Consider the following 14,565-nt stretch of genomic DNA (forward strand, 5'->3'; position numbering starts at 1 on the left):
CATATAAAAAAAAGCACACTTGCAATATGACAGTCCCAGCTGTCGATCTTGCGCGGAGATTTGGACCATAATTCTAACACTATGCAGATATGACCTTCTGAACATGGGGATTTGAACCATAATTCTGACACTATGCAATTATGACCTTCTGACCACGGTTATTTGGGCCATAATTCAGACACTATGCAGTTATGACCATCTCAACACTGGGATTTGGGCCATAATTCTGACACTACACAGTTATGACCTTTTCAACACGGAGATTTGGGCCATAATTCTGACACTACACAGTTATGACCTTCTGACCACGGAGATTTGGGCCATAATTCTGACACTATGCAGTTATGACCTTCTGACCACGGATATTTGGGCCATAATTCAGACAATACGCAGTTATGACCATTTGAACATTGGGATTTGAACCATAATTCTGACACTATGCAGATATGACCTTCTGAACATGGGGATTTGAACCATAATTCTGACACTATGCAGTTATGACCTTCTGACCACGGATATTTGGGCCATAATTCAGACACTATGCAGTTATGACCATCTCAACACTGGGATTTGGGCCATAATTCTGACACTACACAGTTATGACCTTCCCAACACGGAGATTTGGGCCATAATTCTGACACTACACAGTTATGACCTTCCCAACACGGAGATTTGGGCCATAATTCTGACACTACACAGTTATGACCTTCTGACCACGGATATTTGGGCCATAATTCAGACAATACGCAGTTATGACCATCTGAACATGGGGATTTGAACCATAACTCTGACACTATGCAGATATGACCTTCTGAACATGGGGATTTGAACCATAATTCTGACACTATGCAATTATGACCTTCTGACCACGGATATTTGGGCCATAATTCAGACACTATGCAGTTATGACCATCTCAACACTGGGATTTGGGCCATAATTCTGACACTACACAGTTATAACCTTCCCAACACGGAGATTTGGGCCATAATTCTGACACTACACAGTTATGACCTTCCCAACACGGAGATTTGGGCCATAATTCAGACAACACGCAGTTATGACCATCTGAACATGGGGATTTGAACCATAATTCTGTCACTATGCAGATATGACCTTCTGAACATGGGGATTTGAACCATAATTCTAACACTATGCAATTATGACCTTCTGACCACGGACATTTGGGCCATAATTCAGACAATACGCAGTTATGACCATCTGGACATGGGGATTTGAACCATAATTCTGACACTATGCAATTATGACCTTCTGACCACGGATATTTGGGCCATAATTCAGACACTTTGCAGTTATGACCATCTGAACATGGGGATTTGAACCATAATTCTGACACTATGCAGATATGGCCTTCTGAACATGGGGATTTGAACCATAACTCTGACACTATGCAGTTATGACCTTCTGACCACGGATATTTGGGCCATAATTCAGACACTATGCAGTTATGACCATCTCAACACTGGGATTTGGGCCATAATTCTGACACTACACAGTTATGACCTTCCCAACACGGAGATTTGGGCCATAATTCTGACACTACACAGTTATGACCTTCTGACCACGGATATTTGGGCCATAATTCAGACAATACGCAGTTATGACCATCTGAACATGGGGATTTGAACCATAATTCTGACACTATGCAGTTATGACCTTCTGAACGCGGATATTTGGGCCATAATTCAGACACTATGCAGTTATGACCATCTGAACACAGTGATTTTTGCCATAATTCCGACAATACATAGTGTTATCACTTTCTGAACACAGAGATTTGTGACATAATTCTGACATTACGCAGTTATGACCTTCTGAACACGCAGATTTGGGCAATAATTCTGACAATACACAGTTACGACCTTCTGAATACCGAGATTTGGGCCATAATTCTTACCATACACAGTTATGAAATCCTGAACACAGAGATTTGGGCCACAATTCTGACACTATGGATTAATGACCTTCTGAACAAAGAGATTTGGGCCGTAATTCTGACAATACCCACTTATGCCCTTCTGAACACGGAGATTTGGGCTAGAAATCTTACCATACACAGTTATGACCTTCTGAACACAGAGGTTTTGTCCATAATTCTGACAATATGCACTTATGTCCTTCTGAACACGGAGATTTGGGCCATAATTCCTACCATACACAGTTATGAAATCCTGAACACGGAGATTTGGGCCATAATCCTGACAATACCCAGTTATGATCTTCTGAACACAGAGGTTTCGGCCATAATGCTGACAGTACGCAGTTATGACCTTCTGAACACGGAGATTTGGGGCAAAATTCTGACAATACGCAGTTATGATCTTCTGAACATGCAGATTTGGGCTATAATGTGGACAATATGTAGTTATGACCTTCTGAACACGGAGATTTGGTCCATAATTCTGGCAGGACGCAGTTTATACCTTCTTCACGCGGAGGTTTTGGCCATAATTTTGACAAGACGCAGTTATGACCTTTCCCAACTGAAACAAGCGATGTCACTCTATCATGTGGTAACCAATGCATGGATGTGATGGAAAAGACACCGCCCATGTACTGTAATATTAAGCAACAGCACAAAGAATTTTAGACTAAGTGCAGCACCAGCCAATGATGTGACAACATGTTTCCCCAATTTCAGTATCATAGCTACCTACACCTTGCCCTCTCCACGTTGCGAGTGTCATAGTGAACATGGATAGATGACTTAGCAGTACGCCCATTAACAATTAATTCTTGAACACATAAATCATCAAAGTATACAAGACAGCGCTCTACATATTTCTGTCACCTCGAGCATAGTGTTTAATTTACGATCTATCTCTCCGCGTATGGGAGTCACAGAGCATTCTCGCCATCTTAGGGTAAAAGACCATCCTCACACTGCCACTGACCAATCAGCCCTGCATTACAGATAGCGAATTAGCCTGCAACCGTCCATAAGAAGACCACTACTCTCCACGTCTCGTAAATGAATTGAGCTTTCCGAGTCCTAACCCGTCCAAGTGCATGAGACGCGACCATGTAGCGGAGCTTAGCACCCCTTATCGATGTATAGTAACAGATTCCAAAGTGCGGCCATATAACACCAGACAGTAAGAAGCTCAACAAAAGATTTATTTTATACGCGACGGAGCCCCAGACGGATGGCACTCGATGCATTTTTACAAAAATCAGCCAAGTATTGTTCTAGAGTCTAGGATCCGCACCTGGAAGGTAATCCTAAGAGAGAGAACATGAACACACGCACTCCTAAGACTGCAACGGTCTGCACTTAAGAACTGGCTATAATGTTAGAGCGCATACGTTTCCGACCTATCAGACACACATGCTTCTTCCCGGTTTCTCTAGGCTGAACTATGTTATCGAAACGTAAAACATTTGAGTTGCATGATACGAGCACAAAATAGCTTTGCGGAGACGTATAGTGTCCACTCTCCAAATCCCACCACGGTTCAGAAATTATACGATGCCTGCATCAGGCCTATATATAAAATTTTAGCGGGGGATGCATCCTAGAAGGAAACAGATAAACGCGTAGCAGCAGCGTCCGACATGTGAAAATTACAAGTCATTCCGTCGCTAACCCTGTAAACAGCACATCAGTCGAGCAAATGTGTACACAGGGTTTGCACCGCATCACAAGCTCTTACCACTAACAAGGGAACCTCCCCATCGCACCCCCCTCAGATTTAGTTATAAGTTGGCACAGTGGATAGGCCTTGATAAACTTGAACACAGATCACTCGAGAAAACAGGAAGAAGTTGTGTGGAACTGTGAAAAAATAAGCAAAATATACAAACTGAGTAGTCCATGTGCCACATAAGCAACATCATGGAAAAAGTGTGTTTAGAAGCGCCGTGGTCCCGTGGTAGCGTGAGCAGCTGCTGCACGAGAGATCCTTGATTCAAGTCTTCCCTCGACTGAAAATTTTACTTTCTTTATTTTTGCATAGTTACTATCTGTCCGTTCGTTCATTGACATCTCTGTTCACTGTAATAAGTTTAGTGTCTGTGTTTTGCGAGCGCACTGCAAAACCGTGCGATTAGTAGACGAAAGGACGTGCCTCTCCAATGGGAACAGAAAACATTTGATCGTAAGGTCATAGGTCAACAGATTCCTCCACAGGAAAACACGTCTGATATATTCTATACGACACTGGTGACGGCATGTGCGTCACATGACAGGAATATGTTGTCGACCCACCTAACTTGTACACCTGGCGAATGGGTAAAAAGATTCTTCTACCTTGCCCGATTTAGGTTTTCTTGTGGATGTGATAATCACTCCCAAAAAAGTGATGAAAACATAAGAGTTTGTCACATAAACTGAAAATAAAAAAATTAAAATTTACTCTTGATGGAAGATTTGAACCTAGGACCTTTTTTTCCGTAGCTGCTCACGTTACCACGAGACCACGGCGCTCCGGCGTTCCTATAGTCCTTATTGTTGCTTATCTTCCCTTGAACTACTCAGTTTGTATATTTTGCTTATTTTTTCACAGTTCTACACAACTTCTTCCTGTTTTCTCAATTGATCTGTGTTCAGTTTTTCAAGGCCTGTGTCCACTGTGCCAACTTATAACTAAATCTGAGGGGGGTGCGATGGGGAGGTTCCCTTGTAAGTTATTTATGACCCTGAAGTCTCGATTTTACACTCTAGATGCGACAGGGGGTCGCATAAAATCAAAATTCTTTTAGAGGAATGTGTTAAATTTCATTACACATGAGGTGGAAGTCCTCTGATGACCGAGAGGTTTACTGTTAACGATCGCAAATAGACTCTGCTTTAAACCACATACGGAACACGTAGCTGTATACGAGTAGAAAGCAGTCTATGTCACGAGACTCATGCATCCGGATAGAACACGGCAAAAAAAAAAAAAAAAAAAAAAAAAAAAAAAAAAAAAAAAAAAAAAAAAAGAAAAAGAAAAATTTACCTGCACCAACTTCTCCTTCTCTAGCATGAACCAGTCAACGTTTAAATCGTACCTCTACAGCTGTTTCTCAATCGATCAACCCCTCCACTCTCTGTTATCCTAAAACGCAGATGCAAGTAAGTTTAGAGGTGAAACGATCTCTGAACTCCTCAAAAGCACCAAATACACTAGTCAACTCCCATGTATCACTGATATCTCAATAGACAATTGATTACCTCCCTGATTCCCTCTCGTTTCGATGCCAATGTTTCCTCGCATTCCTCTTGTTGGCCTGATACCATGCACAAACTGTTCGGTGCGAACCAGAACATAACACAAGTACTTCCTCAATTTCCCCGCATTTCCGTGTATATTCGATTAATTTATACCTATTCCCTACACATTTTTCGCAATTCCATCGAATTTATGTCAGATCTGTCCATGCGATCACGACGTAACTGCTCGTTCTGGGTTCTAAAGTTGCCTGTCAATGTGACACAGCAGCCACCGCCCAGCCCAGATGCACTGATCAGGAGGCTTGATACAGCACTGTACTGGACTGTGTCCAGTCACCCCCACATTCGGGGAGCATTTGCTCTGTTTTCTGCGCGTCTGTGTACACGCACCCCTCGCAGACGCTCTCAGAACACGTAGCAGACCCGAGCTACCATCGGCATGCATACACACTTGGTGGCGGTGCTGCCTCTAATTGTTTAAATAAAGACCGGTGTACGATTTCGACAGTCGATGATTAAACAAGCAGAGTCTTTTAGATGGACTATCATTTTGACAATTTGCGAGTTGTTTGCCTATCTGGACGTAAAGGTATTGTATTATTTTGTAACCTCCCCACAAAATATATAAAATAAATAATATGAATAATGATTCTAATTTGGTGTAACCTCAAAACAAAATTCTCTCACAGTGTAACCTCCCCACAAAATTCATTTACATTTATAACCTCCCTACAAAATTCTTTTCACATTAACCTCCACACAAAATTCTTTCTGATTTAATCTAAGCTCAAAATTCATTCACATTTAGCGTAACCTCAAAACAGAAAAATTCCTAAATCTCTCAACAGTAAAAATTATAATTATGTCGTTCACATTCAGTGTAACGTCCCAATAAAAAAATAAATTCAGTAACCTGGTAATAAAACAATGTAATTAACCTCTCAATTAAATTGTCGCTCGCTTATGACTTTTCAATAATTCACTGTGAATTTAACCTGGTAAATTTTGGACGACAGCAGTGCTGCGTCATGGCCCTGAAAGATCATTCTGAATAAAAAAAGGAAAAAATTCTTACCTCAATGAAGTCGCCGGATATATCTGCTCTTACAATAAATTTTTCCGGCACAGCTCTGTGCATTGCTGGCCGACCTATCTGTCATTTATGAAAGGGAGCAACTGATTTTTCTATTGCAATAATCGGGATGATCATGGATGGGAGAAATTAGTAAATTCTTTAAATTGAAATGAATGGTTGTTAAAAGTTACTTTTTATGAGGAAGATTATTATTACGAGAGTTTTAAAACATTTACATGCGACTTGAGATAACATTACTAAATACGCGCGAGGCTGCTTTGTACCTTATACAATAATACTCAGACTGCGACATCGCTGCACCACGACCGGGCCAGCCAACACGATACACCAGACCAGACCAGAGCAGACTCCAGACTAGCGACAACTTTACTGCTACAGCTACACAGTTCCTACTGCAATCAACACTGCTCTCTGGTCAGAGATTCTCTTATGCCTTGCCTATTGCAGGCACCGCATGAGCAATACATCGAAATTACAGCTGCTCGGACCTCTTACAATTTATGAGTGGTTCGCATGTCTGTAGCCTGTGCAGTGCGTTATTTTTGTCGGTTTCCAATTAGCAAGAGTGTGTGTAGAGCTTTATAAATGAGTTATGTAGGAGTAGTTTGCAGGTCTCTATGCTATGGGGCCATGTCAGAGCGTGTGTTCTGTGATACATATTCTCCATCCCTACATAAATTGCTCCCAAATAAATAAAGTAAACTCCTTCCTCTCTCCATCAGCCTAGTGCCGGATGAGTCCTTTTACCAGCAACCCCTAAGAAGAGGTTGCGCCCTGGAGGCTTAGGTTATTGGTGGTGAGCTTTGTCTGCAACAATTTTCTTAGGTTGGTAGCGAAATCCCAAGTGACCTTTCTTTACTGCCAGAATTCAAACTCGGCGCCGGTTCCTAGGAAGAGGTGGCGGTCTGGACCTTGAAAAGTAGTTGAAAGTATAGTGAACCCCTGTTCTCACCTATATGAAGTCGTATCACATGACTAATGCAGTAGCCAGTAGGAATGCAGCATTCTAGGGGTAGGGGGGGGGGGGGTGCTAGGTCAGGAACGTGCTGATAGTGGGAAAATGTGGAACTTCTCATTTGATCATTGAAAATTGAACTTGTAAATTGACTTATTGAATATGATTAAAATTGGAATGGAATTAAGTACTTAGGTAATGGATAGGTTAGATGCACAATGTGAGTGTTACTTTAGTTAGCATATTTACGGAAGACTGCATCTGGCACAAGCATAAAGGTGCGGGCTTGAGGCTGTGATGTAAGCGGTCGCTCACGGGCCGACGATGCGGCGAGTGTCCGGTTACAGAGTCCGTGTGGGAAGAGCAGACGAACTTTTGTCATCAAGTGACTTCAAGATAGCGCCCTCTGGTGGGCACGACATGAACTAAGCCGGTTGGGCTCTGGAGCTCGTGGTGGATACACCGGGTGCAGCCATGTTGAATGATGGTACTTGCGTCATGGTCTCACATCACGGTGGCGTCCTCTGGTGGCGACGATATGACTAAGCTAGTTGGAGTCCAGACTCAGTGGAGAACACACCTGCTTGAAATTGGTTAAATAATAGTCCTTTTTCCCGCCATTTTCTTTGCTTAGTAGAGATTGGTGTGACGCATTATCATGTTGGAATTTGAACTTCATGCCATTTTTATGGGCGAGGGAGGCGTCGCACTTTCCTGCCAAAATTGAAACTTCCCACCAAAATCCGCCATCTTGATTCACGTCATTGCCTCCATCTTAGCTGACGTCATCGCCGCCATCTTGGATAACGGTACTTTGGGGTGGTGCCAGCCTAGCCCCAATACTTACGTCAATGCCATCCTCCGACTGATAGTGCAACTGTATTGGCAACATATTGGCGAGGCATTCGCCTTAATGGACGACAATTCGCGCCCCATCGTGCACATCTTGTGAATGACTTCCTTTAGCATAACGACATTGCTCGACTACAGTGGCCAGCATGTTGTCCAGACATGAAACATACCGAACATGCCTGGGATAGATTGAAAAGGACTGTTTATAGACGACGTGACCCACCAAGCACTCTGAGGGATCTACGCCGAATCGCCATTGAGGAGTGGGGCAATCAGGACCAATAGTGTCTTGATGATGGTTTGGTTTGTGTGGGTTGAAGGGACGAAAGACCATCAGTGCCTGCCTTGATGAACTTTTGGATAGTATGCAGCAAGAAACACAGGCATGTATTAATGCAAGAGGACGTGCTAGTGGGTATTAGAGGTGTGTACAGCGGTCTCGACCACCACTTCTGAAGGTCTCGCTGTATGGTGGTACAACATGCAATGTGAGGTTTTCATGAGCAATAAAATGGGCGAAAATGATGTTTATGTTGATCTCTATTCTAATTTTCTGTACAGGTTCCGGAACTCTTTGATTCGAGGTGACGCAAACCTTTTTCTGATGTGTGTATATAAGCGCTGCAGAATATCAGTATTAGAATATTGCTAAACAATATTGACCATATATGTGCATGACATGGACATACAATCTGCTGATATTGCTTACCTGTTTCTCATGTTAAATAACATGTGTTCTACTTGTAGAACAAAGTTTCGAAACACATGGGGCAGATGTGACCAGTTCCACACACCCACTCCCGCGCTTTCAACATGAAGCGGTATTAGGGCTCTGGATGTCACCCCAATGTACAGTACTTTGCACTTGTGCATTAGGCAGTTGCAGCAGGGCGAAGCCAGTTACAGGCAACCTTGCATGTGCAGAAGCTTAAAAGCTGTACATTCCAGAGGTCTAAAATGTATATTATCATAATTATGGCCATTTTGTAAGAGGGAGCGGGGGGTTCGGTTGCTAGGGTTGAGTTCGTGCTAGTGTACCTTTTTTTCTTAAGACACAAGGTCCTGACGTGAATGATACGGAACACATATGAGATGTTTTGGAACGCCGACTTCGTGGCAGTCCTCACCGACCGACATGGATACCTCTCCTCAGTGCAGCGCTCCGTGTAGACTGAGCTGCCATTCCCCAAGAAACCTTCCAGTACCTGTTTGGACGTATGCCTGCAAGAGTGGAAGCTGTCATCAAGGCCTAGGGTGAGCCAACAGCACACTAAATTCCAGCATTACCGATGGAGGGCGCCACGAACTTGTAAGTCATTTTCTGACAGGTGTTCGGTTACTTTTGATCGGATAGTGCATCTTTTCTGTTCTGAAAATAAGATCGCATAAGGACTAAGGTCGAAAAACATCGCATAGGCCTAAAATCAACGCAGTATGGTTTTTTAAAAGACAACATAGCTGCTATTAATTGTAAAAATTGTTTATTTTTATGACTGTATTTTCTGTTTTATGCTCATTATCCAGTGTTATACAGCAAAAGCTGAAAAATAAAGGACAGAGGGCATGTACGGAATGGCACTATTAAGCCATCCATACGGTAGTTACATTACAAAAAATGCTGAAACCAAAAATCACTTACATTGTGCCTCAGCAGATGTCAAAATTTACGAACCTTCTGACATGTATATACCTAATCGTTGTATCTGTTTGTTGAGAGTACATCAGCGTAAGGATCATAGAAATGCCATAAGGTAGATTTATTGTTACCGATGGTAACATAACATGCATCAAATCACTGTTCAGGTACACTGTTTACATGGCAAGTGAGGCAGTTGGTGGGGGGAATATATTCACAAGTCGTTTTTTCTTTGCTGTCATCAGTGATTGTACATCCCACAGTAAACGTTTTATATCAGAGTATCTTAATATCATGTGTACATTCGATAACAGAATGTGACATTCTGTATTACGATACAGTCATATGATGTGAGGGAATAAGATGAGGAATTGGTTTATTATGATAGGGTGGAACAACACATACGGTATCTACTCTCAAAGGCTTACAGTAGCTTGGATGCTCATAGAAACATGGCAGTTATAATCTATATATATATATATATATATATATATATATATATATATATATATAATTTTAGATGTGTATTCATTGTAGCAGATTAACATCATAAAGGCATAAATCGCTTTCACAACAACCGTCATACATGAATTGATCCACAGGACAAATAAAAAAAGAAGAAATACAATAAACTGAGATAAAAATGTCTGATGGGATACTTCCCACAAATTACAGAACACTATGTGTACCACTACCTAATTGTAAAATGTACTATTAATATGTAAGGTACCATACCAGTACAAATGTAGTCATAGATTTCTATGGCGCTTAGGACTTTTAGGGGGAGACGGGCTATTTCTGTTGCTCTTGCAAAACACTTCATACAATAAGGACTACTCACATTATAAAACCGGCATAGACACGATTCTGTGCAAATCTCCACGTCCTATGCTTGTCAGTTAGTCAAAGTCAAATAGGCAAACTACACATCCTCATTTATGTTACCTTCTATTATTAGCACATGAAACTGACTGGAAATTATCTCAAGCCTCTTATTTCTTAAATCTGTATTATTGCTGAGCAAGTCGTGTGGCTGGTTTTTTAAGTAGCTGTACGTTTTCATTTCTTCAAATAGGTTCATACTTCTACCCTTAGGCAATGTATGAAGAATTGTTATGAGTGAAAACTACGTTAGCTGGCGGTAGTCCTCTCGCTCTGCCTGATGTGCTCTTTAAATTTGTCGCTGGAATATGAGCTTCGTAAAGTCTGGTCATGGAATCCATACTGTAACTCTTACGATTACTGACAGTGTATATTCATCTACACTTATGCTCGTAAATTAAGGATGTGTGCAGAATGTGGCGCCACACAACGTGGCACTACACAAAACTGGCGCTAATAGCATAGGCACGTAGGGAACACACACGACACAGGTCTGCAAGTCCACGGTATTGGTAAGTTGAAGAAACCGTTCCGAAAGTGTTTCCTGCGCATGTCCCCCGACATCAGTATGGGATGTGATCACCGTGCACACGTGCACAGGACGCACAACGGGTTGGCATACTCTGGATCAGGTGGTCGAGCAGCTGCTGTGGTAAAGTCTGCCATTCTTGCACCAGTGCCTGTCGGAGCTCCTGAAGTGTCGTAGGGGTTTGAAGACGTGCAGCGATACGTCGACCGAGAGCATCCCAGACGTGCTCGATTGGGGTTTAGGTCTGGAGAACAGGCAGGTCACTCCATTCACCTGGTATCTTCTGTTTCAAGGTACTCCTCCACGATGGCAGCTCGGTGGGGCCGTGCGTTATCATGCATCAGTAGGAAGGTGGGACCCACGGCACCCCTGAAAAGGCGGACATACTGGTGCAAAATGACGTCCCGTTACACCTGACCTGTTACAGTTCCTCTGTCGAAGACATGCAGGTGTGTGTGTGTGCACCAATCATAATCCCACCCCACACCATCAAACCACGACCTGCATACAGGCCCCTTTCAAGGGGTTGGTATCTGGTTCCCGGTTCACGCCAGATGAAAACCAGGCGAGAGTCACTGTTCAGACTATACCTGGACTCGTCCGTGAACATAACCTGGGACCACTGTTCCAATGACGATGTACTGTGTTCTTGACACCAGGCTTTACGGGCTCTCCTGTGACCAGGGTTCAGTGGAATAAACCTTGCAGGTCTCTGGGAGAATAAACCGTGTCTGTTCAGTCGTCTGTAGACTGTGTGTCTGGAGACAACTGTTCCAGTGGCTGCGGTAAGGTCCCGAGCGAGGCTACCTGCAGTACTCCGTGGCCGTCTGCGGGCACTGATGGTGAGATATCGGTCTTCTTGTGGTGTTGTACACTGTGGACGTCCCGTACTGTAGCGCCTGGACACGTTTCCAGTCTGCTGGAATCGTTGCCGTAATCTCGAGATCACACTTTGTGGCATACGGAGGGCCCGTGCTACGACCTGTTGTGTTTGACCAGCCTTCAGTCGCCCTAGTATCCTACCCCTCATAACGTCACAATATGTGTTCTTTGAGCCATTTTGAACACACAGTCACCATTAGCACGTCTGCACACTTACTCGCTGCACCGTACTCTGACATGCACCAACACACCTCTGCGTATGTGGACTGCTGCCAGCGCCACCGTGCGACGACCGCAGGTCAAACAAAACCCCGAGGTGATTTAAACCCGCAAACCGCCCACCAGAGCGTTGTTACACCACGTATCAGCATTATCCTTAATTTGTGAGCATGAGTGTAGTTTCAGAAGGTGAATGCTGCTTGCGCACACTCTGTGAGGGCAGGAAGTGACAGCTGTGCTCCCACAGAGGTTTGAGCCCCCCGGCTTGTTCACCAGCACGTCTTCTCCCGTCCTGTGCAGGGCTGCAGGCCCAGGCGGCGCTCTACCGGGAACGCCTCTCCAACTACTGGCGGGACCTGTCGCAGCTGCTGTCGCTCAGCGCGACGCACTTCTCACAGCTGTTCGTTCCCCTCGCATTCGAACATATGGTAAGTGGTGATTTTTGCTCTCTTATAAACTGTGTTATATGTACGAGGTGTGAGAAAATGACAAACACCGCCTGGTCATTTCACGGAGCCTGTTTCCCAGTTCACACTGGAGCTGTCTCTGGTTGCCCAGTTCTAAAGCTAACCCTCTGCTAGAATTCTGAACCGACCTCTACTTTGTGGGCCTTGTGCGGCTTTGGCACAGGGAGGCAAACCTCGGAATGGTCAAGGATAGGGAAGCAAATCGTCTGTATTTTCCTTTTTTTGTATTTTCCCGCTACTTTTTTAACAGATTTAGGAAACTTTGCATCAGATCCTGGTTTACTAGCCTAAGCCTGTTAGTCACAGATTTAGTGGAGACTGGTCTAGAGTCTATTGTCTGGCATTTTATGTCACGACATGCATCTTTGCTTCTTCGGAATCTGTACTCCTAATGGAAGGACTCTGAAAATATTTGTATGGAGTGTAGCCATGTATGGAAGTGAAACATGGACGATAACCAGTTTGGACAAGAAGAGAACAGAAACTTTTGAATTGTGGTGCTACAGAAGAATGCTGAAGATAAGGTGGGTAGATCACGTAACTAATGATGAGGTATTGAATAGAATTGGGGAGAAGAGGAGTTTGTGGCACAACTTGACTAGAAGAAGGGATCGGTTGGTAGGACATGTTCTGAGGCATCAAGAGATCACCAGTTTGGTATTGGAGGGCAGTGTGGAGGGTAAAAATCGTAGAGGGAGACCAAGAGATGAAGGATGTAGGCTGCAGTAGGTACTGGGAGATGAAGAAGCTTGCACAGGATAGAGTAGCATGGAGAGCTGCATCAAACCAGTGTCAAGACTGAAGACCACAACAACAGTGTAAGGAGGAAGGTAGGGGTCGGAGAGGTATAGGCAGGGAATTGCAGTGTCTAATAAGATAACAGATAAAGTTTCACGCACTGATATGGATGTTGTCATGGAAAATATCATAAGGGTACTTTGCCAACGCTCAACAGCAGGTGCCACGAAAATCATAGCATAAGCAGATGAAGTGACTTTATAGGAAGACCACGAGCAGAAATTGAAGAACACTAGTTAATTAGTCTACAAAAGCTAGAACATAACTATATCTTTCTCATGCACACTGATACAAGTCATAATTCAGAGCGCATTTATTTCAGAGAAGTCAAAGTTCGTTGATGTTGGTTCAGTAATATCTCTTAAGTATTCTACATCTACACCTACGTGGTTACTCTGCAATTCACACGTAAGTGCCTCGCAGAGGGTTCGTCGAACCACTTTCATACTACTTCTCTACCATTCCACACTCTAATGGCGAGTGGGAAAAAGGAACACCTAAATCTCTCCGTTAGAGTTCTCATTTCTCTTATTTTATTATGATGATCATTTCTCCCTACGTAGGTGGGTGTCAACAAAATATTAACGCACTCGGAAGAGTAAGTTGGGATCTAAATTTCGTAAATAGGTCTCGCCGCAAAGAGAACCGCCTTTGTTTCGGTGACTGCCACCCCAACTTGCGTATCATATCAGTGACACTCTCACCCCTATTGCGCGATAACACGAAACAAGCTGCCCTTCTTTTCACTTTTTCGATGTCCTCCGTCAGTCCTACCTGGTAAGGATCCCACACCGCGCAGCAATATTCCAGCAGAGGACGGACAAGTGTAATGTAGGCTGTCTCTTTAGTCGTTTTGTTGCATCTTCTAAATGTTCTGCCAACAAAGCGCAGTCTTTGTTTCGCCTTCCCCACAATATTATCTACGTGGTTTTTCCGATTTAAGTTGCTCGTAATTGTAATTCCGAGGTATTTACTCGAATTGACAGCCCTTAGATTTGTGCATTTTATCGTACACCCAAAATTTATTGGATTTCTTTTAGTCCCCATGTGGATGACTTTGACTTTTCTTTGTTTA

General features: G+C 43.3%; 1 protein-coding gene across 1 annotated transcript in view; it reads left to right on the forward strand.

Moving 5' to 3' along the window:
- LOC126426705 (uncharacterized) overlaps positions 1-14,565 on the forward strand; it is an 82,826-nt gene that overhangs the window by 22,792 nt on the left and 45,469 nt on the right. The window contains exon 4 of the mRNA XM_050088627.1: positions 12,526-12,653. Within this exon, the coding sequence (XP_049944584.1) occupies positions 12,526-12,653 (128 nt within the window). The remainder of the gene's footprint in view (positions 1-12,525; positions 12,654-14,565) is intronic.

This window comes from Schistocerca serialis, chromosome 11, assembly GCF_023864345.2.
Source record: "Schistocerca serialis cubense isolate TAMUIC-IGC-003099 chromosome 11, iqSchSeri2.2, whole genome shotgun sequence".
Taxonomy (NCBI): domain Eukaryota; kingdom Metazoa; phylum Arthropoda; class Insecta; order Orthoptera; family Acrididae; genus Schistocerca; species Schistocerca serialis.